Source organism: Rhododendron vialii, chromosome 10a (genome assembly GCF_030253575.1).
Source record: "Rhododendron vialii isolate Sample 1 chromosome 10a, ASM3025357v1".
NCBI classification, from domain to species: domain Eukaryota; kingdom Viridiplantae; phylum Streptophyta; class Magnoliopsida; order Ericales; family Ericaceae; genus Rhododendron; species Rhododendron vialii.
This window is the reverse complement of record NC_080566.1, coordinates 6,435,653-6,462,356: the sequence shown is the minus strand read 5'-3', so window position 1 is coordinate 6,462,356 and position 26,704 is coordinate 6,435,653. Positions and strand designations below refer to the sequence as shown.

At 40.3% G+C, this 26,704-nt stretch overlaps 1 protein-coding gene and 1 non-coding gene across 2 annotated transcripts in view; both read right to left on the bottom strand.

The window, feature by feature from the left end:
- LOC131304532 (auxin transport protein BIG) overlaps positions 1 to 22,331 on the bottom strand; it is a 30,408-nt gene extending 8,077 nt beyond the window's left edge. The window contains exons 1-8 of the mRNA XM_058331781.1: positions 21,861 to 22,331; positions 20,167 to 20,273; positions 17,267 to 17,417; positions 11,108 to 17,172; positions 8,135 to 8,752; positions 7,843 to 8,023; positions 4,703 to 4,937; positions 22 to 4,569 (exon numbers count right to left, since the gene is read on the bottom strand). Coding sequence (XP_058187764.1) covers positions 22 to 4,569; positions 4,703 to 4,937; positions 7,843 to 8,023; positions 8,135 to 8,752; positions 11,108 to 17,172; positions 17,267 to 17,417; positions 20,167 to 20,273; positions 21,861 to 22,110 — 12,155 coding nt within the window. The 5' untranslated portion in view covers positions 22,111 to 22,331. The remainder of the gene's footprint in view (positions 1 to 21; positions 4,570 to 4,702; positions 4,938 to 7,842; positions 8,024 to 8,134; positions 8,753 to 11,107; positions 17,173 to 17,266; positions 17,418 to 20,166; positions 20,274 to 21,860) is intronic.
- Positions 22,332 to 25,093: 2,762 nt separating this feature from the next.
- Positions 25,094 to 25,166, bottom strand: TRNAV-UAC (transfer RNA valine (anticodon UAC)). Its single transcript has one exon. It is a non-coding gene; the product is annotated as a tRNA-Val (tRNA).
- Between the last annotated feature and the right edge of the window lie 1,538 nt (positions 25,167 to 26,704).

Genomic DNA, 26,704 nt, shown 5'->3' with positions numbered 1-26,704 from the left:
AAACATGCAAAGCACTAATACCTGGATCTAATATTGCAAACCTCCAAAAATTTTCCGAGGAGCTCTATTAGCTTGTGAAGAATAAAGCCCTGTGAAATGTCAATATGCAGGCTCCTCTCCAGGGATTCAACATTGCCCACTTCTCGGCTAATTAACTCACAAATTGTAGTTAGGCCTCCACGTACAGTCAAGAAAAGACGGGCATCTTCAGAATCTATCATTTTAAAGAGCATTTCAAAGTACTCAGCGGCATTTTCACCGGCAGAAAGCGTTGCTGGTAACAATGACATTAGTAAATTCAACAACCGGAACCGCCGTGAAGAACTTTGGCCACAAAGTAAGCTAATCAGCATACACATCTCAGACCTAATAGATTGAGAACAAGCACTCAATACAAGTTCTGTAACCCAAGAGCCCAGCTCAAATGATGTAAACTCACTTTTGGTCTTACAAGCACGGCGCTTCCATCTAAGGGCATATTTCAAAGCCAGGTAGTCATATCTCTGTGGCCGAGACCTCTGACCTCCCTTCTCAGCCTGGCAAACTTTATACTGCCGCCTAACAAAATCAAGGTACGAAGCTCCCTTCTCCCACTCTGAGTAGCTCAGTAACTGCATGTCTTGAGTCTTTTGAGAACCATCCCAACTCTTTTCTAATGATTCAGGCAGAGTCTTACCCCCACTAACAAGAGCACTGGAATGTGCAGAAGGATTTAAGTTGTTTTCATCTGATGACGAGGCTGGCTTTCCCATCCCTGGCTCTTTGTCGGTTGTATCTGGTTTTGGAGGAGTACATGCCTGAGCTATAATCCTCAGACAAGGAAGAATAACATGCTCAGAAATAGCAGGATGCTTGGCACCTAATTTAATCGCAGAAAATAACAACTGGAAGACAACTCGCAGTCTCGACTCCCAAAATTCATCCGCCAAAGAACACACCTCTGAAAGCAACAGCAGCTCTTCATGGGTAGCCAGGGCGATGTCCATTGAGCGATGATGTTCAAGGCAGTACAAGACTTTCTTCTGTATCAAACTATTCAACTCTGCCACCGCATCTATATCACCTTCTGAGAAAGCACAAAGAGCTGCCCTGGCTTGGACACGAGCAGTTTTAGGACCCTGATGAATATTATTTTCAAACAACTCGGATAAAATGCCAGCAGAAACAAGTTGCTTCTTTGAGTTTGGGCGCTTTGATAGCACCTGCAGTATTTCCAGACACTGTGTAACGAATGTAGAAGCACAGCCATAGCAATTGTTCGGTGATCTGGATACCACAAATCTGGATGATGCAACTGCACTATCAGAATTTTTCTGATGCAAGTAGTTCATCAAAACCTGTCGAAGGCCTTGAAGTGTCTGCACACTTTTGCTAACAGAATCAAAAGCTGCTTTGCACTTCTCACCGTATAGGACACCAAGAAGTGCAATTTTACGGTTTATCTTGCATGAAGGTCCAGGCAAAGAGACCATCATTTGCTGCACAGAATCCTTTTGCTGAGAGTCAATCTCGTTGTCACCAATGCTTGACACAATCTTAAGCAAAGGTTTCTTAAAGCCCAGCAGTTGCTGATATCTCCTGTGAGCATTTTCTGATTCAGATTCTATAGCAGCCAGGCCCCGCTTCATATCTTCATCATTTTCCATACTGTCAAAAATGAAACTCGGCTTTGCCATAAAATTAAATTCAAAGCGACCATATTTGCTGTACCCACATTCATTGCACAAGAAAGAATCCAGATTCTCATAATTGATATTGCGACATTGCCTGCATTGATATGCATTCTCATGGCAATTACTACAAATCCCGTGCTTATCAGTGACAGGACGACTGCAACGTGGACACTGCAATGGTTCAAGGGATAAAGCTTGAAGATTTTCGTAGAAAGAATCCAACTCAATCATGAAGTTACATGCAGTGATTGGAATGGGAAAGTCCACTTTTAGCTCAGTCTGATTGAAAGCAAGGTGGCAGCTCTTTGCACGTTTCCACAATGACCAATTATTCTTCAACTCTGACAAGTCAGCCACAGGCCTATTGTTGTAATAGAGGTTCAACACTTTGACTGATTTGGACCTACGAGCATCGTGAACATTCATGGTCACACTCTGGATGGTATAGCTCCCAGTACATTTCACTATGATGCGATTATCTGTAAATTTTGTCTCTGATTTTAAACTTTCTAGCTTCATCCTACTGTAGGGCACCTCAGGAGAGCTACAAGCAACACAAGGCTCACTCTCGAGATAGTACCCATCAAATTCCACTAAACCACTCAAAGTGTTGTATATACGTGAATTCGGATGATTAGCCAAAAGTTCATTCTGGGAGTGAAGTGTCTCAAAGATGCACCTGATCACATCAGGGGTCAAGCATCTGTCCACAATTTCAGTGTTCTGTTGCTTCAAAATGTTATCAGGCTTCCCCGACAAGCAGGTGACGAGTTCAGTATACTCAATGATATTCTGGCCAAACATTGGCAGGCAATTCACTTTATGCAAGAGAGATGCTAACAAGGATTCCTTGAATGACTGCTTTCCATGATGCCAGACACCGTAGAGAACACATTTGGCTTCCGACCGTACAGAGCTTGAATTCCATTCCAACAGAAAGCAATCGATGAATTGCCTCAAGGTATCTCCCCCTTTGGCAATGAAGATGTCTACAGCAGCCTCCATATCTAAATAAGACTTCTCCAAACCAGATTCAGCACTGTCTTCTCCTTTCTTCTTCTTCTTGGACTCCAGAGCTTGCACTCCTGATTTGTTCAAACTTGTTCCTGTGTCCCCTGCTTCGGCTTTCTGTAAGGCGTGGTTCATGTCCTTTCCAGTATAGAAAGCCAAATTCAGAAGTTTAAGAGAATGAATAACAGACTCTTCCCCGAAACAGAATATACCATCCATCAGAAAGGACAAGACATCTCCATGCCTCAAACAATACTTTTGCCAGTTCCGAGGCCGTGCAGTAGCTACTTCAGCTATAGTAGACAGGCATTTCACTATCTTAACACTCCTTTCATAGGGGATTGTACTTTGAAAGCCACCAGATTTATTTATGTATTTGAAAAGCCTCTTAACTTCACTCAAGAACTGCCAAGAGTCTCGAACACTGTAATAGTGAGTCTTGCTACCACATAGATGCAGAAAAAGCCGCCTCGCGTACCTTCTCACAAAACTTGTATGGGGATTGTTGATGTAACTGCAGAGAACATCCTGATACCCATCTAGTTTCAAATCCTTGCCAGAAGATATCTTGGATGCCTTCTCTTTCTCCACAGCCTTGTCATGCTTTTCTGGTCTAACCAAACTGTAAACCAGACGGAAAGCATTCTCTAACAATAGCCTATGGTAGTCAGCAAATATGTCCGTCCGGTGTGATTTAGCATATGAATCTGAAAAGAACGGAGAAAAGTTACCCGCTGGTAGCTCTCTTCTGACTGTTAGCAGAGCCCCACATCCTGAACCAGGGTTTGCACCATTCCCATTGTCAAAGCTACCAGTTTGGGACTTGAAAACATGCACCAACTGCTGCAGGATATCCATTAGATAATTAACAAAAACTTGCTGCCTAAGGGATCCACACGAGCTATGCAGCTGAGCAGCAAATTCAGTTTTCTCTTGATCATCCAACGATGACAGGGAAGGAACTGAAGACAAAGGTAGAACATGGATGACGCTTTTGTCATGCATATCTGTTGCTCCACTGGATTTCGGTACAGAAATATCTACGCCGGGCTGATGCCAATTTCGTAGCATTAAAGTAAAGAACATAAAAACAAGGATAGTGACCTCTCCAAAAGAAGAACGAGTTTTGGCTGCAAAAGGTTTGTTCAGATTAACCTCATCCAAAAACCATCTTACTAATTTCTCCAAATCTAAGCTCTCTGGTTTTGAGCTGTCAACAAAAGGTCCACCTACAGCAGATGATAATCGATAAAAGAGCTGCATAACAGGAATAGCCCGAACCCCAGAGGAGGTTTCCATCCACCCTTTCAGCTGTTCGAGAAGTTCAGAAATAAGCAACGAATTTACAGCCCTTTTTGATGCTGAAATTGTAACTGGGTCTATCACGGAGGTGGAGAACTCCTCAGATTCATTGGGTTCTAGCATATGAATCGATGGGGCAGAACTTTGATTGTTTACTTCAGCTGCATTTGGCAACAAGCTTGAGTCACTGAAATCATCTGTCGTCAAGTGAAACTCATTGCCTTCCCCACCTAATGTTTCCACTTCAATTGGAATTGCAGACATCGGATGATCCCTAGAGTGTGGTGGAGGAAGCCGGTCTGCATCAAGCACTTCATAACATGCCTCGCATAAATCAAAATCAGGGCAAACAGTGCAATGCCATCTTCTCCTAAGTATAGGAACAGTGGAACAACCATCACAGCAATATTGGACAGAAGATGTAATAGAGTCTTCTTCAACCATGATTTGAGTATTTCCAACAGCTGAGGCTGTCACATCAGCAGGCAAAAGAATAGGTGATGCATTCTCCACCGCATCATCTGCACCTAACATAGTTTGCTTTGGAAATGGCATCTGAAGCAGCCTTGAAGATATAGCCAAGCTGTAGAGAGAGAGAGAGAGAGAGAGAGAGAGAGAGAGAGAGAGAGAGAAAGAGAGAGAGAGAGCAATTAATTTAATAAATCGAAAGCAAAGACAAGAAACAGGCAGTTAAGGACATAATGACATATAGATACCTGCAGGATGTCTGGACGGCCTCATTGGAGGAGAACAGAAGTTTCTTCAATAATGAAACAGCAGGGGCAACAGATATCTCTCCTGAATCCTTCCCATGCAAAGCAAGACACTCAGCATAACAATAAATCAACTCCACAGAGGATATAACGATGTTGTTCATAGTTTGTGTGTCAGGTTGCTCTATGTCCAATATTCCCCACAATACTTGCATCAACCCATCTACCACTTCTGAACCTGCAAAAGGTGACCAGATTAGCAACACAAAGCAGATAACTTAATACAGATATACTTAACATGCAGAAGTAAATGTTCACCGTTCTGATTTTAACATTGTGACGACAAAGAGCATTCCAAATTTCAAACCTGGTTTGCCACGTATTATTCCCTCCCAACCCCAACAGCGGCTTTCAGGAAAAGCCAATGGGCAGGGGCAGGGGCAGGGGCAGGGGCAGGTTATGCATTCATTATCCAGACCTGACTAGGGTTCAGAGTCTTCAGAATAAGAATTATCAACAAATTCGTTCAACAATCTTCCTATTCCATCTACAAGACATCAACAGTAATAAGATATTACCTTCTTCTAAGAAAGACTTGGGATTAAATGTGGTCCATATTCAAGTGCCATGGCATAAAAGCCGTCTGCATACCCCAGAAAATCAACCAGCAAGTAAAAAGATTAATGCCATGAGGATCGGCCCAACACTCAACAAGGCCGAAGGCGATTCCTCATATTGGAGCCTTTTGCATCCAAATAAGAATATGAATAATAAAACCCAAACGAGCAAACTAAGCCTCATAACTCAGAGGCTCTACTATTGCGAGTGTTTGAACACGAAAGTTCTTCTGTTGTTTGGATAAGGCAGGTTCTATTCCAGCCTTTCCACTTCGAGTCATTGCAAAAAATAAATTCTTCCCCTTGTGGATAAATAAGAAAACAGAAGTGCGCTCCTGCACACCAGCTGAAAAAGCCCTTTCCCTTGTTAATAAGGAATAAGGTAAGCTTCATAGCTCCAATGGTACTCCCTTTTGCTGGGCTTTTCCCCAACTTATTTTATCCTGGGCCTTCTGACAATGATACTTCTTTTAATGGCTGTCCATTTCGCAAGGACTCCATTTTGGGCCTTTTAGACAAGGAGTTCAGGCCTTAAGCCGGCCCTGGGTCCCATTCGAGCAGACTATTACAGGTTGCAAACGTGCCATAAAGCAACAGTCACATCTACTGTAATTTAGTTGTTACAGCCACTCATGCATGCAGAGTTCTAGCGGTTGAACTAAAGCACCAATTAGACGGACTTAGAGCCAACTTCCTCTAGTTGTAAAGCTTACTGTCAAGACTTTCAGACCAACTCATCAATTATCACTAAAATGCTTCCGGAATGACCATGGCAGATTGGTATGAAGTTCACAAACACGAAACAAGCAATCATGACAAGGCAAGGAATAGGGACTTCATTCTTTTCAGTAGGACTCAACAGCAAAAGCTAGCTATTGAGGTGAGGGGTGGCCTCAAACTTGTACACTACACATCACATCCACACTAGCACATTCTGCAAGGTTTCTGTCATATCTTGGTAACATAGCTACTTAACATGGTGGTACCTGATAGAATAACCATGGCTGACAGAGTTGGAAAACCAGTCGAGACTATAATTATAAATGGAAACACAGTTCTACGTAGGCTCACCTAATCCTTATCAACCAGTGAGTTGCCAAAATGGGACACAACATGAGACATCTCTCAAGTAAGCCTTATGAGAACTACTCAACATTAGGTACATGGTATCATACTATAGAAGAGAGTAAACTTCATCCAACTATTCATCAATGAATGGCATGTTGCCGTGGTACAAATCCGACCACAGAGTCATACAGGGTTGTGGTACGCTTACTAACTCCTTTAAGAACAATATACATCTGACAAGTGATAATTGCCATTAACAAAACATTGCAAATATATGACGAGGGATGGATGTGCTCATTGTCAATCAAAATGAAACTATGTACCATAAACAGCAGCTTGTAACTATTACCATCAAATGGGAGGGCTGGATGCACCTAGTCAGCACGTGGATGCAGTTAAAATGACCACAGAAAAAAAAAAACAAACCAAGAAGACCTGTCAGTCCTTACTCACCCAGTGAGGTCAGACTAGTCATGACCATGGCGCAGAACAAAGTCCTGTGCTTCAAAAAAATATCAGAATATGCACTTGTATAAGTAGTACTACATTGAATTCACCTTCACAAAAGCAAAAGGTCTCTCCAATTCCCACCCACCCCAATCTTTTTTTTTCCTCTTCCGTCTTTTTCTCCTTTACCCCAACCCAACCAAAAAGATACAAGAATATCAGCATGGAAGCAACAAATGAGGGTAAAGGGAGTCGGGGAAGAAACAGAATCCTAAAAACCCACCAATGCACAACAAGGAGCACCGCAACATAAAGAAGGGCCACTTGAACAACAAACCACTGAAATTCCAACATGAAGCATCATGGTTACTATTAGATTGTTAACCACCAACTCATCTAAAAGCTTAAGCTGTTAGAGAGAAGGTCAACTTTATTATATATGCCTTCAACACACCCCCTCACGTGTAGCCAGGCTCTCCTTCATAAGCGGGCTAAACACGTGTAAATATTTTAACATTAGGTAGGCAGTAAGGTTCAAACACAGGATCTATTGCCTGCTCTAATACCATGTTAAAGCATCCAACTCCAAACCAATTGGCAAGGAATGGAGAGGCCGCCCAGACTTATATACTAGTTTTGGAGGAGATAATTAACCAATGTGGGACAAACTCCAACACTCTCCCGCATGTGCGATCCCTCGACTCGCGCATGGAGAGATAACAAACGATCCATTACACTTGGATCACAATAAACAACGATGCACTTATGGCACAAATAAGGGGGAATAATAATTCTCCGAAACCTTAGATCTGATACCATGTTAAATTGTTAACCACCCACTCATCGAAAAGCTTAAGCTATTAGAGAGAGGGTCAACTTTATTATTTATACCTTCAACAGTTACAAAAACGTTAACTTACATTAAAAAAAAAAAAAAAGAGATCGAGTCGAGAAGCAAAGTCAAGCACAAGTACAAATGAAAATTATGACCAAGGATATGTGCAACATTACCATTTGTTTCCAGAAAGGTGGCCAAGTTTGACCGGCGGTTCAATGCAATCCTAGAAACTGCACGCATTTGGGCTGTGAACTCTTCAATAATCCACCCTGCTGTGGTACAACCAACTCCCAGCCTTGAAGTCAGAATGACGGTGGATTTCACCACTCCGAGAAGGCGCAATGTGTCCTTAACCTAAGCAAGAAGTACAGAGATAATGTATGAAGGAACAAAAGTAAATGTTCTAAAAAGAGAAAGGTAAGGATTGGGAACATAAAACAAGTAGAAGTATGAACAGGTAATTACTTGGAGATACATATCCATTTTAGGGAACACAGCCTGCAAGACACGGCAAGCAGAAGCCTGCAACAAAGGCTCCTTATCACTTTCAAATATTGTTTCTAACAACTGCTTGCACTTTAGCTTGCTCAGCTCCAGCTTTACATCGTCAACCTTCGAGTATCCTTGTGACCTACACAGTGAATAGAACCTAGACAAAAGCTTAAGGCCATCTGCAACTACTTGCTCCTGAACAGGAGCAGATTGCGTGATACGACACTTTTTCCTCGAACCTGCAGCTGAGGAATTACAACCAAGAGCACGAGCTTCCATATCCAACACTGCGTCCATCTTCTCCTTCCAGCCGAATTCATCCTTAGCTCGACCATAAACTTCCAACGAGTCTATTCTCGGTAATGTGGAGCCATTGAAGGTCGGTCCAACCGAAATTGTATATTCTTCATCAGCAAGAAGTGATTCAGCCACTGTGAATGGAATATCATACCAAGACCGCATGCCGTCGTCTAATTTTATCACTCTCTGAAAAATAGTAATCTCAGAAGGGATATGGTTTCCTGATGTATTTCCCACATGGACACGAAAACCAACCATGACTATGTCGGGATTGGAATTTGAAACAGTGATCTGAGAAAACAAAAACCAAAGAAGAATTAAACAAGAAACACCAAATTTAAAAATATACTACCGGGAGAAGATGTAGTTTAAATTATCCACCATAGTAATCTGTGAAAATAAGATGACTAGTAATAGTTAGAGAAGTTTATATCAAAGATAACATTGTAAACTTGATGTACCTGCGAGTATGTTGATCAAATGTGTAAGGGTGGACATGCTATGCACACCCTCACCTCATTTTATATCTGCCTACAAAGAACTAGTTAACAGTAAAAACTCTAGACAGTCCAACTTAATTATTCCAGGAAAATGTAAAACTCAAAAGCAAGCAAAGATTATGGAGAAGTGAGTGGACGAAACTCGAAAGAGAGGTCTTCTCATAGAATTATGGGTAGAAAGAGGCATACATGAGATAGTTTTCAACGAATGATTTAGAGCTTTTATTTATTGTGATACCATCAACCAAACGACACAGCAAAAACCTAAGGCAATCAGAGGGAAAAGAAATTTAACTCTTCTCATATCTTCACCTCACACCAGGAGGCACACGTTTTCAACATGGTACACTGGTAGTCTTAATGCAGGATAAGTATTGGACTTGCCAGGAAGTCCATTCTGCATTAGTTGGTAGTCACTAGTTGTGCCCCTTCTGTACAAAAGCACAGCTTCAAGTTTCTAGAATCCAGTATGAATGCTTATCTCTACTTCACTGCCTAAACTTAGGGATAAGCACGTTGAAGCTTCATGAACATTGTTGAGCCTATTTCCTAATAGCTTAAGCTTTTTGGACAATTGGTAACTTATCATGACATCATAGCTCAGGTTGAGAGAGGTCTTGGTTCAAGTCCTCTCCATTTGCATTTGTTCCCCGTTCGCATTTTGCTTCTCCCCATCATATTATCTTCCGCTCCATCTATGGATGTTTGCATCTCCACATGCAAGATAAGGTTTCACATGAGGGAGGGTGTTGAATAGTTTAACACTTCAACTAAAATTGTTAGACCCATATCCTAATAGCTCAAGCTTTTGGTACAACTGGTAACTTAGTAGAACACTATTCTAACGCAAGCCAAATTAGAGAGACATAAAACAAGCTACAAGAACAGCTCGTGATCAGCTTGATTGAAGCTTGTTAACTTCCAAAACCAAGCTCGACCAACCGCTACCTGATTCCACTCTCTCGTTTAGTTCATCGATCCTTTCTTGTCATCCTATTTGCTCTTCAGTTTACAATCAGATTATGCTTCCAGAGTTTCTAAAGGCCCGAGGCGAATCGAAGCACCAAGGGCCCCTGGAGCCTAAGCAATGAAGCATGCTCTTAAAAATTGGACGAGTATGATTGAACACAAAGATTATTGTACGTGGATACTGAAGCATCCTCTTCATGTGCCTCAACGCACTTTGCCACCCTCGCCTCACTTCAGCATATTGAAGCGTGTGAACTGCGCCTTACTTCGCTTCGCACTTCGGCAAGCTTTTTAAACACTGGTCACTTCAATTTCGCATCCAACAACACCAACTGTCACCAAGGGATTTACTATGTACCATAAGGCCAGTTTAATAATCACCACAAACATCAATGACGCAAGTCATGTTCTAAAGTAGCCCAAAACCAAACCATCAACAGCCCAACTAACTTCTTTTTTCTTTTTTGAAACATTCGATAGAAGACAAAGCAAGGAAACCATCTAAAGTCACTAGTCGTTCAAAAAGCTCAAGCTAATAGAAAATGTGCCCTACGATCTAAATCAATTTGCCTAAAACAATATCATAACCAGTCTTCCAAATGGTATGGACACAGTTAGGATATGGGATGCAACCAAACATATCCTTCGGTATATAATTAAGTATTACTTTCAGCAAGCAAACCCAATCTTTGTTACAAATCATGCAACTTACTCACAAGATTTTCCTCATACCTTAAACCAAACTAAAAAGACATATCAGCCAGGACATTCACAAGAAATGTGCATAGGAGTTAACCTATGTTGAAGACCAAGCAATGCCGATGACTATATTCTTCTTTACTAAACAATTTCTAGTTTCGACATATGTCCAACTACTTCTAACAAGACAGTCACAAGTGTAACGATATCTAGAATCTAAATAGTCGATAAGAAATAGTATGTGGTATCTAGAACTATTAATGAAATTACAGAAGGAAGCTTATGATCATGATAATGGTTAAGCATATGGTCATCCCAAAATAAAGTACCCTATCAGATGCAATGAAATCAAATCATGGGGGATGATGACTGATGCCAACAAGAAATCATAAAGACTAACAACAAAAAAATGATAGAAGGTTGCAGTTCAATACAAATAATTCCAGACATAGGTGGCTAAACCAGACAGCAACAGTACCTTAAATCCTGCAGCGGTGGGACTCTCTAAAAACCCATCCTCAGATGCTAAGCTTTGCTTAGCTCCGTCCGAGTCGCCATTCCTGATGGCATCACCACTCAGTTTCACGTCTGCCGTGATGCATACTGTTTTCTCAAAAAAATCAAGTGGGAATTCCGGATTTAAACCAGCATAAGCTTTATTGCTAAGAATACCAGATCCCAGTCTCTTCACTTTTTCTGACATAGCTGTTGAACTAGCATCAACCCCAACAGGAACATGTGAGTATATCTGGAGACTTCCATCATCATGTAAAACAAGACAGTGGATTTTGTCTTTGGATAATGGCTTGTATGCAGTTATCCCAACCAAAGGCGAGGTTGAACCCACTGAATGACGTAGGTTCTGTGCAAACATCTCGTTCTCCCCCATGGAAATAGCAAGGGCAACATTGGACTTTGGAGTCGAGAAACAGACAAATAATCCACCCCCAACAAGCAATTCCCTCCAGCGATGCAATCCAGCTGGTCGCAGCTTACCATCATGCTCATCCTCATATATCGCAGATATCTCAGTAAGAGAAGTTGCATCAGGATTTAACCGGCCAACCAATGTGCTTCCATCTTGGTAAGATAACAAGAGTAGCTTATAAGTTGGTGAAAAGTACAAGGACGATCCCTTCACGAGGACATCTTTACCTACAATTTGAACCACTTCCTTCAGTGGTTTGGCTCCAACATTTCCTTTCATTGACAATTCTAGCCTGAATAAGCATCCAAGCTCTGAGAGAACAATAAGAAACATCCTTCCCTGGGTTGCCACAACAAGTGTTGCATCCACAATCATGTCATCGGGCAATGTGAAGTAGTGCATGGGACTGATGTTGTCCTGAGAAAGATCATATATCTTGACAAACCGGTTGGTAACCACCATTAGCTGAACCTGCGATCCTGGAACCCAATCCACACGCCTGATATAAGACCCTTGCAAAGCAAGTTCAATAGCTAGGCGATCAGTTACCTCTCCACGATGACTTACAGTAAGGACCTGGCAATCTTCATAGCCTGCTACGGCAAGATAATTCTCTACCACAGGGTTGAAGACAAGATGAACAATTTCAAATCGGACAACATTCTTAGAGAGGGGTTTCACATTAGCCTTGTCAGCTGTCACAGGTGCAACGGTTGCCTGCCCAATCAGCTGCCCAACATCAAATATGGCCACTTTGTCACCTTCACCAACAGCAAGTCGACCTCGAATGCTAACACTAAGCAAGGATTTCACAAGTGATCCACTAGCTAAATGAGATTTCAGCTCCTTGGCATTAGGATAATCCGCTTTTATCTTGAGGTCTAACGACCCACTTTTATATGCCTTCCTCAATTGCAAAAGATCGACTCCGTAAGAAAGCACTTTATCTTCACCCAGTATAATGGTCTTACCTTTTGAAAGGTTGGAGTCCCTTCTGCAAGTTACAGAAGGCAACAAAGAAGAGCAAAGTTCAAGCACCTGACCTTCAACATCAAGTTCTTTAAGAATCAACGGCATCGCATCTTGAACCTCTCTTGGAATAGACAACCTAATAGAGTTATCAGTGTCTATAGGGACGTCTTCATCAAAATCTGAATCACTATCAGGAAGCTGATCTCCATCCTCAGTAAAGGGTAGAAAAGACGGAAAATTGGCGGAGCCACGAGTGGGCACATTGTTACTAGCAGTAAATTTCCGAGGCTTCAAGCATTGGCAACTGCTACCTCTAACACCCCCAGCTCCACAATCACAAAAGAAGCGACTTGAGCGGGAGTATACAACACGATGACCACGATGACAAACTTTGGCACACACAGAACAACAGCCTTTTGACACAGTCAGATCACATGTATAGCAAAAGTACCAGTGTTGTTCCATGAAATTGCTGCCACTGGATGTAAATGTGCAAACTTTGGAAGCAAGAGCCCTGTCACTGTTCGAATCATCTTCCTCATCCTTGTCCATGCTACCCACCTCACCATCTGATGTTCCATCATCCTCATCTTCATCCGCAGAAGTTGCATCGCATTCAAGAGATGCGGATCCCCCTTCCTGATTAGCAGAAAGAACCAAGGTCTCGGAATTTTTTCCTGAACTTGGAGACCGTGAGGTCATAATTCCCATACCAGCAGTATTGCTAGACAAAGGCTTCCCAAAAGATTTGTCAATGGTACTTTTACTCAATCCACAATCACTCAAAATGGCACCAAGAAAACCTAAGAGAAACTTCAGACCTTGAAGTTGATGCTCATCACCAGCCAGCCTCTTCATCAGCACCAGACACCGCTGCACAAGGGCCTTCATTGAAGTCTCACCTCTTGACAGTTGAACAACAAAACTGAAATAGGATTTTGTCGTCTGAGCATCAAATAGCAAAAAGGCATTATCAAGAGAAATCAGCATGGCTTCAAAAATATGGCTCTGCAGTTCTCCTGATTGCTGTTCAGAATATGGCGATACAAGGCATGCAATAAAATCCATGGTTGATTCCCTTAGAGAAACTGAACTTGCTTTTACACTAGCAATCCCACCTGAATCTTCCACCATCGAACCCAACAGTCGCCTTTCTAACCATTGTGAAAGGAAAAGTAAATCCATGCCGTGGAATTTCTCCTGTATTTTTTGTTTGATACCAGGACATGAATCTCCTGGTACAATATCAATGAAGAAATTAAGAACCTTTACATTTACAGGTTCAGAGTCACATTTGTCCAATGAATCCATTAGAACCAACAAATCACCACGTTGTGAACCATAAAGATCCTTGGCCTGGGCTGAAACATCTTCCCCGGAGAGAAAAAATCTGAAAACAACAGCTCTTGAGGGGTCCTTTCGTAGGATATCCATGAAGTCAATGGCCTTGTTAACTATCCATTCATGAATACTGCTGTTACTGACTTCTTTTAGATTGATCAACCTTAGAAATTCTTCCACGTGCTTCAGTTCATATAAACAGCTATAATCAGGCACTTCCAAATGTTCAATCAAGCTGCGGTAAACTGATTCACAATTTCGGTGAATACTGCCAAAAACCTTGTCAGAATTGATTGTCATGACTGAATCAAGAATCTGTCTAAATACCTCAGTCTCCATGGAGCCAACTCTTATAGCATCTCTACAGTTAAGAAGCCCATCTAAAAAGTAAAGCATACCTCTAATGCCAAGAACGCAAGAAACGAGACTCCCACTTGGAGTTTGAAAATAACAAGGAAAACCATGCAAGACAAATTCCCAAAAGACCTTACTGGATTGGATTCCTGAAGAAAGTTTGTCAATGGTACCGTCCAACTTCGACAAAAGATCATAAACAGACTCCAGCTGACTTGGATTGATTCCTTCCTTCTCAAGGAGCTCATCCTGCATGCATTTGTCAAATCCAGTATATTTCAAAAGCAACAAAGGTGAAGATTCCGGGGTAGAATGCTTGCTACTACTGAAGGCAGAAAGGAAGGATTTCTGATAAACCCGCAAGTATCTATTTAGCAAAGAAGAGAATATCCTCAACAACTCTGCAACTTGATTTGCTCCAAAGACCCTGGAAACCAGGCCTTCAGCAATAGAAAGAAGCTCATTGTCCCTGTTAGTCTGATCTGACCATACTGGGCCAGTGAAAGTAATTGAATTCTTCAAGCAATACCTCCAAATGCCAGCATTAAGTAAAGACAGTATCAGAGATAGCCATGAACCATTACTCAAAAAATCCAATCCTAGCTCCCCACTGTCCCCAGACAAGTTTACAGCATGCAAATGCTGAAGCACAGCAAAAATCATCTCTGAGAAGTTAACCTTCTCCGCAATAACACCGCAATGGCCCAAGAGTGAGTGGCTAAAACAGAATAAATGCTCCACATTTGAGGTGTCCATTGAATGTTTGCCACTCCAGAAGTGAAGCAGATGTTCCAATGTGGAACCCATTGTAGGAACATCCCAACAAAGCACAAATACATATCTTTCAATGACAAGATCATCCACTGTTTCAGCTATTTTGCCTCTCCAATGGCGCAGAATCTGCGAGAAGGTCGCACATAAGTCACCCCAACTCAAAGATAAGCAGTCGATCACCATCTCCTCTCGACACACTGAAGCAGGAAGTGGTGCAATATCAATCAGTTGATTAAGCATGTTAGTGCTGATGGGACCATCTCTGATCCATCCAGGCATCAAATTCTCCACAGCAAGCGATGCCCAGGATGACAAATGATCATTAAAAGTATTCGGAAGACGTACTCCAGTAAGTTGGGTGTCCCTCAACTTGGATCTCAATACCAAAAGCAATGATGAAGGGCAAGCATGCGGGTAGTATATCATATGGCGAAGCACTAAAACCAATCGTGAAATCAGCAAAGCCCAGCATGACACTTGTGTATTGGTGAAACCAGAGGAACAATCATCAATTTGACTAAAAGAAGAAAATATAATGCCTGCCAGTGTTGACTTTTCAGCATCAGATGATAAATGGAATGCCATAAGAAGAATCTCAATGTGATAAGTAGAGGGCAGAGTCTCAACAAGTTCCTTAAGGCTAGGACAGCTTGAGTAAACTGTTTTTGCCTTTCCCACAACGAAATCAACATATATCTTGTAGATTATGGTTCTCAACTGGCTACCAGACAAACCTGCCCTACAGATAACAGCATGAGCTAGCAAGGTCAGGGTCTGCTCATTGTAAACAAAAACACCATTTTCAACTTTCAGAATTTGCTCAACCAGATATTCCTCAAGTGAAGAAGACAAGGCATGGTGCAAGAGAAGGTGTTGCAGAAGTTCAAAGCAAAGTCCATGTACATTCCCAAACTTATCAGAAGTCTTCTCTTCATAACAACAGCACTGACAGTAAAGTATGGAGAGCAGAACATCCATATGGCTGCCAGTTAGCTTTCGGCAACCATCCTCGTAAATAGAAGGATGCCAATCAGGAGAAAAAAGACACATATTAAGAAAGCTAACCAGTTCTGTAGCAACTTGAATTGGCATATTGGAAAAGTGGGAGACAGAACTGACAGCAACAGTGGGTTGATCACACCCATCAGCTGATCCTACCGAACGACCACCCTCAGAGAAAAGGTCTCCAAAGAGAGGTTCTTCTTCATGGCAAACAGCACTTTCTAATTCAGCAGAGCAAACTGCTTTTGTGGCACTGGAATAGGATCTCTCCAGCTTTGGCCTTAATTTTACTCCCTCAGAATGAAGGAATAGAACAAGCTGCATTAAATTATCAACCCACTGTCCGGATGAAGGGAAAATTGTGCTTAAAAGTTCCTCAGTTGTGTACTTCTTAAGCAAAAAAATCCTCTCCAAATGAATGTTACAGGCAGGGGAGTTGTTTTGGAAGTCAATTCTAGAGCACTCCGCGTCAAACTCCTTCAAATCAATGGCCTGTGTTTGTCGTTTAATGTCTCCAATGAGTTTCAATAGGCAACCAACAACACGAGGAAAGTAAGCCAATGGCGGCTTTTGGTTTGCAGCACCCTTGTTGTAGCTCCACAAATTAGTATCCAAATTGCTCAATATAGAAGCAACTATGCATGCCCGGATGTTCTCAAATACACTGCTGTTGCGGAAAACAACTTGAACAAGTAAAAGAAACTCTTCCACCAGCAACAGTACGAGGTTCTCACAACTACTCTCAACAGCAGCATTAATGTTTACAAAATCAATCTCAGTCCTGAATAAGCTAGGCAGTACACCAGCAAAGGAAGCAACAGCTTGTAGCAATGTAGCATCACATTCGACATAAGGAATGTCTTTCACAAGAATCCTTAGTAACTTGAAAACCCTCAGGCAAAAGGACAACCTCTTGCGGAAATTGGTACCGACCATTTTCTCATCAAGGGTAAGTGGAAGCTCGAACAAATCCTTGCATACCAAAACGAGACGTTGAACACATTCCAAATGAGCAACTGCCCAATGTTGAGAAAGAAAAGCCAACTTATTCACGTCCTGGTGAGAGGTAGATCGAAGAATCAGTTGGGTCACATTATCAGGTTGCATGCATTCAGCAACTAATGTCATCAGGAGTCGATCAGCTGGTTTTTGTTCCTTTGAGCAACGGCCCCCTTCTCGAAACATGAACCAAAAGCATGACATCAGAAAAAACTGAAGGAGAAAAAAAAATGGAAGGGGATATATTGTAATTAAGAACATCAATACCTTGAAGTATGCATCTGACACAGTCACCGAGATCAATATTGCCAGTTCCAGCGGCCAAAGCTGACAACGAATCTACATGTCTATTGCCGAAGGAAGGCTGTAGCAGATCAGTCTCTTTATCCATTCCAGCAATCAGTGCTATCTCCAATATCTGTACCATATTATTCAGAGAGTAAAAGAAAGGCAAAAGCTCCCAGAGTTAGTCGCAAGATAAACAAATAGAAGATTGAGTGATATCAAATGAAGGGGAAAAAGGGAAAAACACTAGACAGTAGGAGAGAACGAACACACCAAATTCCTTATCAACTACTCTAGAATACAAAACCAAATGAATGGGCTTCACAAGCAGTTTTTACTGGATCGCTTCATTACCATAAAGCTGCTCCTAAAATATGCAGGTTTTACCATGTAGAAGCTTATATTCCATCACCATTTAGCGGGTAAACAGACACCTAAATATGCACCCCGAAATTTCACTATGTAAGGTCAAATTCCCATTATTGCTTCACAAAGCCATTAAGATTAACATGACAGTTCTGGTAATTGATGGAACTGCCATGACAGAGCAGCATTTGATTGATTCATGTCATGCAATTCTGGTAATATTGCCATGCAGTGGGCCGTGTTCTTTCAACTACAAAATCCACTCGGGAACCTCAAATTCTCTAAAAAGTTGCAGCTTTCCATGTTGCAACAAATGGTAGCACCACAAAGTTATAGTGGAGCATAAAAAGATGTCTTCTCCCACTTCCCTTCTCTTTTGACTCCTGCTGGCAACGCCCTCAGTGAGCGGGACTTACTGGTGGCTCACACATCCTCAGGTATACGGAGCATGGGGTCCAACGTAGCCCTATTCTGCACTGGTGTGGGGGTGTTCAACGTTACCAAAAAATTGGCAATATAGGACTAAACTCGTCTGGTAGATAATATATTGCAATTCTTGGGGAAACAAATATACAACTGTTTTTCCAACACTTCCTTTGTCAGTTTGAGGATGCGGTTATATGCCAAAAGATGCCTATGAGTTAATGACATCAGATCAAAGCCTCTGACTAGTTTCACAAGAATAAAAGTCTTAGTATTAGTTACTACAAGAGCAAAAATGCTGAAAAGTGGGCTAGAGTTAGGAATCCGGTAGTTCGAGACATTATTGCTCATACTCCTGCTGGTTTCCTTCCTAACATGCAACAGGATGACTCTGTTGGGTGGACTTCGACTGCAAATGGCACCTTCTCTGTCCAGTCTGCTTGGGATAACCTGAGAGTTTCTGGCCCTAAAGTTGATTGGCAAAAGGTGGTTTGGTTCAAGCACTATGTTCCTAGATGGTTTGTTATTCAATGGATGATTGTTTTGGGCAGACTGTCAACAAGAGACAGCCTTTTACAATGGGGGATTACTTATGATTCCAGCTGCTGTTTGTGTCCTCGTGCACTTGAAAGTTGAAACACATGAGTACCGCTTTTTTTATTGCATTTTGCCCTCAGGAATTTGGTCTTATTTTCTGGGAAAGAATGGTGTGCGAAGGTCTGTTCTTTGTCTAAGGGATAAGGTAAGGTGGGCTATTGTGCACAGGAATGGAACTAATCTGTTGGATTTGGTGTATAAGCAAGCTGTCTTTGGCGGCCTGCATGTATCATAGCTGGTGCGAGAGGAACACTCGAATTTCCAAGGCATTAGCTCCCTTGCAACTCAAGTGGTGACTAGAGTTGAGAATGACATTAGAGCTGTGATCAGCTCCTGGAGATCTATTAGAAGAATAGATTATAATAGAATAATATGTAATACTCAGCCATTAGCAGTAGAGTCTTTGGTCCAAGGAGTTGGGCTTTTTTTTTTTTTGGTGTTTGTTCTCTGTTTTGGAGGAGCCTGTTTGTAGCTTGTTGCTGGTTCTTTGATTTTCTGGGGTATGCCCCTTAGCCCCTGTATTCCCAGGTTTGTTCAATAAATCTTTAACTTACCCAAAAAAAAAAAACACGCTAAAAAGAATAATATTGATGGGAAACAGACTGGACCATACTTCCCTCTAGCCAAGCAAAACTCTAATTACATGGCATCTCACATCCTTCAATTGGCGAGAACCACAATGCAATCCTCGGTCACTTAATTAACACTATTCCAAAATTGTAATATTAATTTATGACAATTCAGATCACCTTTTGACAGGCCTTGTATGGGTCTGGTCAGTGAGAAGGATTGGGTATGTGCTCACAAGTCTGGGGATTCAGCTCCCACAGAGTTTATAAATTGTCTCTGGCTGCATCTATTTACTGGATATGGAGAGAAAGTAATAAAAGGATTTTTCAAGGCCTTAGCTTGTCTGCTCCTTCTTTGGGGAATTTAATTGTGGAATAAATAAGGACTTGCTTGTGCTCCTGGCGGAGTCTGAAAGCTTGGGATGAAAACAGTCTCCTAGGCAGATCTTGGAGTCTTAGCTCTAGGATTTTTAGTCCCATATAATTGTTGTGAGGTGTTGCTTCTTGTTGCCTTGTTCTCCTAGTTAGCTAGGAGCTTATTGGCCTGTTTATGTTTGTAGGTTATCCCATTTGCATATGGTTTAATTGCTTTTAATGAGAGGTTAACTTACCCAAAAAAAAAATTTCATATGCTATTTACCAAAGTCCGTGAGACTGAGAAAAGTATCCAAATGATTACCAACTTGATAAAACCTGATGAACTTCAATATTCAAAGGAAACAGAAATTCAAAGTCAAGTATTCATTTGACAATGACATGAACACATGAGCAACAGAAGTAACACAGGTATGACTCCAAAACCTATCTTAAGATCTGATACCCAAGTAATATGCATGTTCGCACACTATTTCGCATCATATCCAAATTGTACCATTTCAGTTGCCTACATGAAGCTGAATGAAATCATGTGGCCAAAAGAGTCTATACCTGAATAGTCAAGTCATCATTGCAAGGCACGGATGTTTCCAAATGACAAATAGCAAATTCCAGGGACTGCTGCACAGCCGCAACAATTATAGGTTCTGCTTGCTCAACTGCACCATCAAAGAGACAGATACAAATCAAATACTAAATAATAAACACTACTTACCCCTAACAACTTAAATAGATATATCATATATATCTATATATATATATATATATATATATATATATATATATATATATATGTATATATGTATGTATATATATGCATGCAGATCGATATATCCATTACTATATGTGTATAAAGCCAAAACTCTATTTGATATGGACTTGTGTTCGAAGCAAGCTCAAACTATTGATTTCCAGAATTGCACAAAGAATCCCAAACTTTAACAGATGTTTAACATTTCCTGCTGCAATAACTGGAAGGGCAAAAATGAGAAGAGCAAAAATCTCAATAGTATCAACAATCATTCTTTTCGGGATCCTTAATAGTTTGTTTCCCTTCTCAATTGCACAGTGCAAGCAGCTTTCCTCGTAAATGCAGCAAATCCATTCTCCATCTACCGTCTTTCCTTCCGGTACTCGCCACTGTGACTGTATGTCAAATTATTCTGCAATTCTTCTGTAATCTATTGGTCTAACTTTGTTGTTTGTTGGCTGTTTCTGATGAAGAGTTTTTCCTACATCCATGCCTCATCAACTACGTCAGCTTATGATATTAAACTACCGTACATTATTGTGATTTGTATAATTTTATTACGAATTCATGGCTCTGGCATCGCATGTGCACAACGCCTATCTAGACATATAAGATGCGACTTTATCTGTCCGAAGGATTTCTTGAGTGTTCAAGTTTATTAAAGGATAAAACAACTTGTCGCATGGGTCTAGCTTATTAAAACGTTCCAGAAAACTCCACTTGAATTTTACTTGATTCTTTTATCGGAAAAAAACCCATGCTCAAAATTCAACATGATTTTGTCCGAGTATGGGTTTCCTGGTCCAAGTGTATCTTCCCTTCACCAAGAATTTAATTCCTTGATTAACAATGCTCAAACGCCCACACCGAATTGGGACCAATCCTCTTTTGTCTACGAACAAGGAAGCTATAGCTGGAATAAATAGTAAATTACAACTCTACTAAACCGCAATTGGTGGATTGATGTTTGCAGCATTGAGCATACGACCATTCTTCTTTCACCATCTGGGACGTTAATTTACCTATACATTCCCTCTTTTGAGACAATTATAGATTCTCGGAGCCAATTCCTAGGCGCTAGACACATCATGGTTTGGGTGTTTGACAAGAAATGGATATATCCATGTCTCTAACTTAGGAGAAGACCTGAAGGCATAGGCAGACGCTACTGACACAGAGCCTTCGTCTCAATTCAGTACTAAACAAGTCCATGGTCTTGTAGTAGTAGTAATGTTGAGGTTTTGATTGACACGATTATTGTAGTTATTTAAGAGACTAAGGGTGCATTTCCGCTATATTATTGGACTACAAGCTGATGGCAATAGTCAAGTTATTTCGTAATTTAGTTGATGTATGTGAGAACTAATTGCATAGAAATCCGTGATAACCGAGCTTTAGTCCATTTAGTTTAGCGGAAATGCCCCCAATTACTACACGTATGTGCATATTTAAGTGACTAAATCACAATCAACTACTAGAAAGCAGCTGAAAAAACCTGAGACAGATCGAGTGGCGTAAGCAACCGCGTACGCCAGCGAACACACGGCCTGAACCTGAGCCTTGTCCCAGCACTCAAACCCTAGCCTCCCGCCTCCGACCGGCTCGACGCCGAGTCTGAGGATCGAGTAGAACTTCTCCAACCCTAGCTTGAGCGACGAGTCAGAGCGGAGCCTGTGCGAGAGATCGCCGCTCGACGGTGCCGTCTCGTTGAAGAGGACTTCGACGAGCCGCGCGATTTCGGCCATGATCGAGGATCGATCGGGGGATTCAGTGCATTAGACGAGTTCGATCGGAGAGCAGAGAGCTCTCTGGGAAAGTAGAGTGGAAGTTTTAGAGAGAGAAGGAATTTTTGTTTGATTTTTGGAGGAGGGGTCAGGGGGTGGGGGAGATCTCCAGTGGAGGGTTTGGAGGGGGTGAAGAAAAGTATTTATAGGCGATGGAAAGAAATGCATCAAAGTAGTGTTTTTGCTTACTTTCCAAGTCATTCTGAGTCACTGACAAAGGGGCAAACAGTGACACCGCCATTGGAGAATTGAATTTCAAAAAAAAAAAACCCATCAGCCAGTAACAAATCGGCTCGTGCTCATAAAAAAAATTAAAAAGTTGAATCGTCTCGAATCAAGACCACTCATAAACCCCCCCCACACCCACACCCACACCCACACCCATGATGAGGAGGCTGAATGAATTGAGTTGGGTGATGGGCGACAAATTGTGCGGTAACAAATTGAATTTATTTTGAGTTGAATCTTTTCGAATGAATATGACCTAACATGTTACACATTCGTGTTCAAAGATCTCGCGCATATCATTAAAGTTTAAAATAGTGTGATTTTCATATACAACTCCTAATGTATAGAAAGTCTCTACTCAGGTTTATAAAACTGCACCAGCCTCCCTTCTGATTCTTGACGGCTAACATCCGTTCACGAGAAAAGCGAAACTCGTTTATGGCCATTTAATTGTAGCGAATAGAAGGAATGCGTAAAAAGAAAAGTTGAAAAGGCTTAAGGAAGAGTGTGTGGAAAGTTTCCAAATGCTCACATGTACGGTTGCGATGCTTCTCACCAATCTTGAGGTTGTACCTGTAATACACGAGAAGAGATAGAGGAGAGGTAGATGACTGTTTCCCTTTTGCATCAACTCGATGGCTACAGAAAGAAGCTTACGAAAGTGGAAAGAGAGAAAATGGGGGTAGGGTTTCAATTTTTCATCACCGAGCGTTGTGGTCTTTGATCAAACACCTACTATTCAACGAAACTAATAAACGAAGGAGCTGTGAAGAATTGCTTAGGTAATCATTATTTCAAGGTAAGATTCCACATTTTGTAACTCAAATGCTTAGGGTTTTTCATTTTCTTCTGTCTTTGCACTTCAAAGAGCTAGATTAGTTAGGTTTACTGTTAAAAGGTTATTTTTAAAATGCAATTGGCTTCCAGTTTAGAGGTCATTTTTGAAATGCATGTAGTGTTACATTACAAGAAATTTGTAGCTTTTTTTTTCCCCTTTTGGGTAGGGTCTCCACCCCCCTCTCCCACCGCCCCCTTCCCCTTTCTTTTTCCCCATATTCCTTTCTTCTTTCTTCCTATTCTCCTGGGCCTCTGTTTCAAACTCTTTCTCCATCTTCTCTGTTCCTCTCCTCTCTTTTCCTACCTTTTTATGGTTGTGATAGGGTTGAAACTCTATTCTTAGGGAGGGGAAATCTTCCACTCTCCCAATCATTTTTCAACTTAGGGGCCCGATACAGGAACCAACTCTTGGTTTTGACTTTTGGGTCCGATTGGCATTGTCGAAGAATTTTTGAGACTTCCAACGATGGGATGGCGGCATATGCAGGGGATCCAGCAATGGTCCTTTAGCCTACGACGAAAGCGAGCTTCAATTAGTTGCAAATCTCGGTCATCCTACCTATGTACTTTCCACGAGTGTAATTGATGGGTTCAACACTAGTGCTGATTTTATGCGGGTTTTTTAGCTGTAAATTTTTGTTGTTTTAGTCACAATGTTCTCTTATTAATATAAATGGGATTATTTTTTGCTAAAAAAACATGAGCAAACGAAGTAAATTATTTGAGGTTGAGCTCATGTTAGTTTTTCAAAGCTTATTTAAGATCAATTTATTATGTAAACCATCAAACTTGAATATTTTCATGAAACTCGTTAAGTAAGAATACTTTTATACTAAGTTCGAACAAGCTATAACTTGCTTTTTTTGTTTTTTGAACGGCAGCTACAACTCGCTTTACTAAGCATATGATGTAGTATATATACAAATTCTAAGTTATTTAAGATTGGCTTGTATTTGGTTCAATTAAAGCTCGTATGACATTATCATATATCATCAAATAAATTCATCTTGAAAATAAGTTTTAGAAGTTGTTAAGTTTTCAAATTAAAGTTGAAGAATCAAATGCTTGGCTTTTTTGACTCCCTGACCAACAGTAACCAAACCACTTGTCAAAGAAAAATCTCTCTAGCCAAATTAGTGTGCTGGGTAAGTTGTAGTCAGATTTTTTGTGTATAGTCAAGATGCGCTTAAGTTGAGTCCTAAATATGATTGATTACTTTTTATTTTATCGGAAATTAACTATTGTAGCTCCTCACAAAATAATAATGGGGATTTTTGTTATTTCGTAAAATCTAATGGCAGAAACAGACAACAAATCTGTGGATTTCTTCCACCTTGCATTTAGCTTGAAATTAACAGCCTGAAATTTATCTAAGTGGACTACCATTTCACCTTTCTTTTTGAAAGGATGATAATCCTTCATTTTAATTGTCATAATTTTGCTATTTTTCAATTGCCGCAACTTAAACGACTTAGGAGTTAGGACTAACATATTCTCCATCTTAGCTTTTTGGGGGTTTTTTTTGAGCTTTATCTTGGATACTTCCGAAAAAAATTGGATAAAATTCATAATTTTTTAATTCACAAAAGTTTGACACAAAACTAACAAACGTAATTTTTTTTAAATAAAGACAAAACTCAAAAACCTCCCTAAAAAGTTAAGGAGAAAAAACACCTTGATTAGCTTCTCATCCAATTCTGAATGTTGCGACTGAAGCTTTTGTTATTGCACAGAAAAATGAAATTGTTACTTGTTTCTAAAGCAAAAATAAGAGAGAGAGAGAGAGAGAGAGAGAGAATCCAGAAAATCTACATTTTCTGTTAAACAAATGGCAAATAATAGTACATTAAGCTAGCTAAAAGAAAAGAATCAATATTTATGTTGCTGCCCAGGATCGAACTGGAGACCTTTAGTGTGTAAGACTAACGTGATAACCACTACACCACAGCAACTTTTGCTTCAAATGGTCAACGTTTAAAAGTTATAAATAACATTTTCTGTCCTTGAGGGGTTTTTCGGAGAAGGAAAAATCCCATCATCAAGATAAAGGTCTAGGTTCGGATCAAAAAAAAAAGGATAAAGGTCTAGGTCGCTAGAGGATAAGCTGTTTTCTTAATTTAAAAAACACATTTTAAAGTCCTTCTAGGCAAGAACCCAATTCTCTTTCATGGCTATGAATTTTTCATTCTCTCATTGGAGAATGTTTTATACTCCGTCCGGATTTAATAATTCATCGTTCAATTCTAACCGGATAAAAAATGAGTTATATTTTTAAATTAGTAATGAATTTTATATCCAATATGAATCTTGTTTGATAGATCTTAATTAGTTCTATAAGACAATATTTTCAAAATTACATAAAACAATATAAATTACCAGATATAATCAATTGAAAAGTGACACGAACTCCAAAAAAATGATTATTAAATCAGAATGGAGGGAGTATCTTTGGTTTTCTCATATACCAAAAGTTTATACTCTCTCCGAACCAATTTATTTGTCCAATTTTGAAAAACCAACTTTTTTAGGAAACACAATGATTACACCTAAAAAGTTTCAATTTTCCAACATTTACCCTTCATTTTTGGGAAAAAGCTACTTTATCCCAAAAAAAAACGGGGGGCAAAATGGGAACTTGAACAATTAAAAAGTCAAATGGACAAAAATTTTGAAACGCCTAAAAGTCTAAAAGTGGAAAAACAAATCGGGATGACCTAGAGAGGGAGTAGTTCAGGTCACTCTATTTTTTAGGGGTGAGCAAATAATCCGTTAAACCGTGAATCCAGTCCAAATCAATCCAAACCGAATTATTTTTTTTGGTTTTTAAGTAGTGTGGTTTGGTCTTAGTTTTAAACAATTCAAAACCGAGTTATATGGTTTGGTTTGTGGATTTACATTAACAGTTGCAAATACCAAACCGATCCGGACCTTATATATACATTTATATATATTTTTTAATTTAATATAGATACACCAATAAACATAGGCTATGCCATAGTGAATTAACTTCCTAATTTAGTACTCCACTTCACCGCTACATTCATTTACTGCGAATAGTAATTGCCCTAAATTTCTATTAGTTCACAAGTTTTGGTGATGGTTGATTTTGATGAGTTTTGGTGATTTCAATAGAATTTAAAGTTTGAATTTAAGTTTTGGTTTTATTTATCTATGCCATTTTGAGTACTTTAAATCATGTATAAAATTGATATTTTAACTTCAAGCAAACCGTGGTTCAAAACCGAAACCGATTCATATCTTAAAGGTCTGGATTGGTTAGGTTGTATGAATTTTATGGATTGATTTGGTTCTCAAATTTTATAATTCGTAGGTATTAATTTGGTTCTTGATTTACTACAAAACCAAACCAATCCGGCCGGACTATGCTCACCCTTAGTATTTTTATCACTGCTAATAGAACCTCTTCGCCGAACAATTACCATAGTTTGGCAAGCACTATATTTGTAAAGAGTTTGGAACAATCCAAACT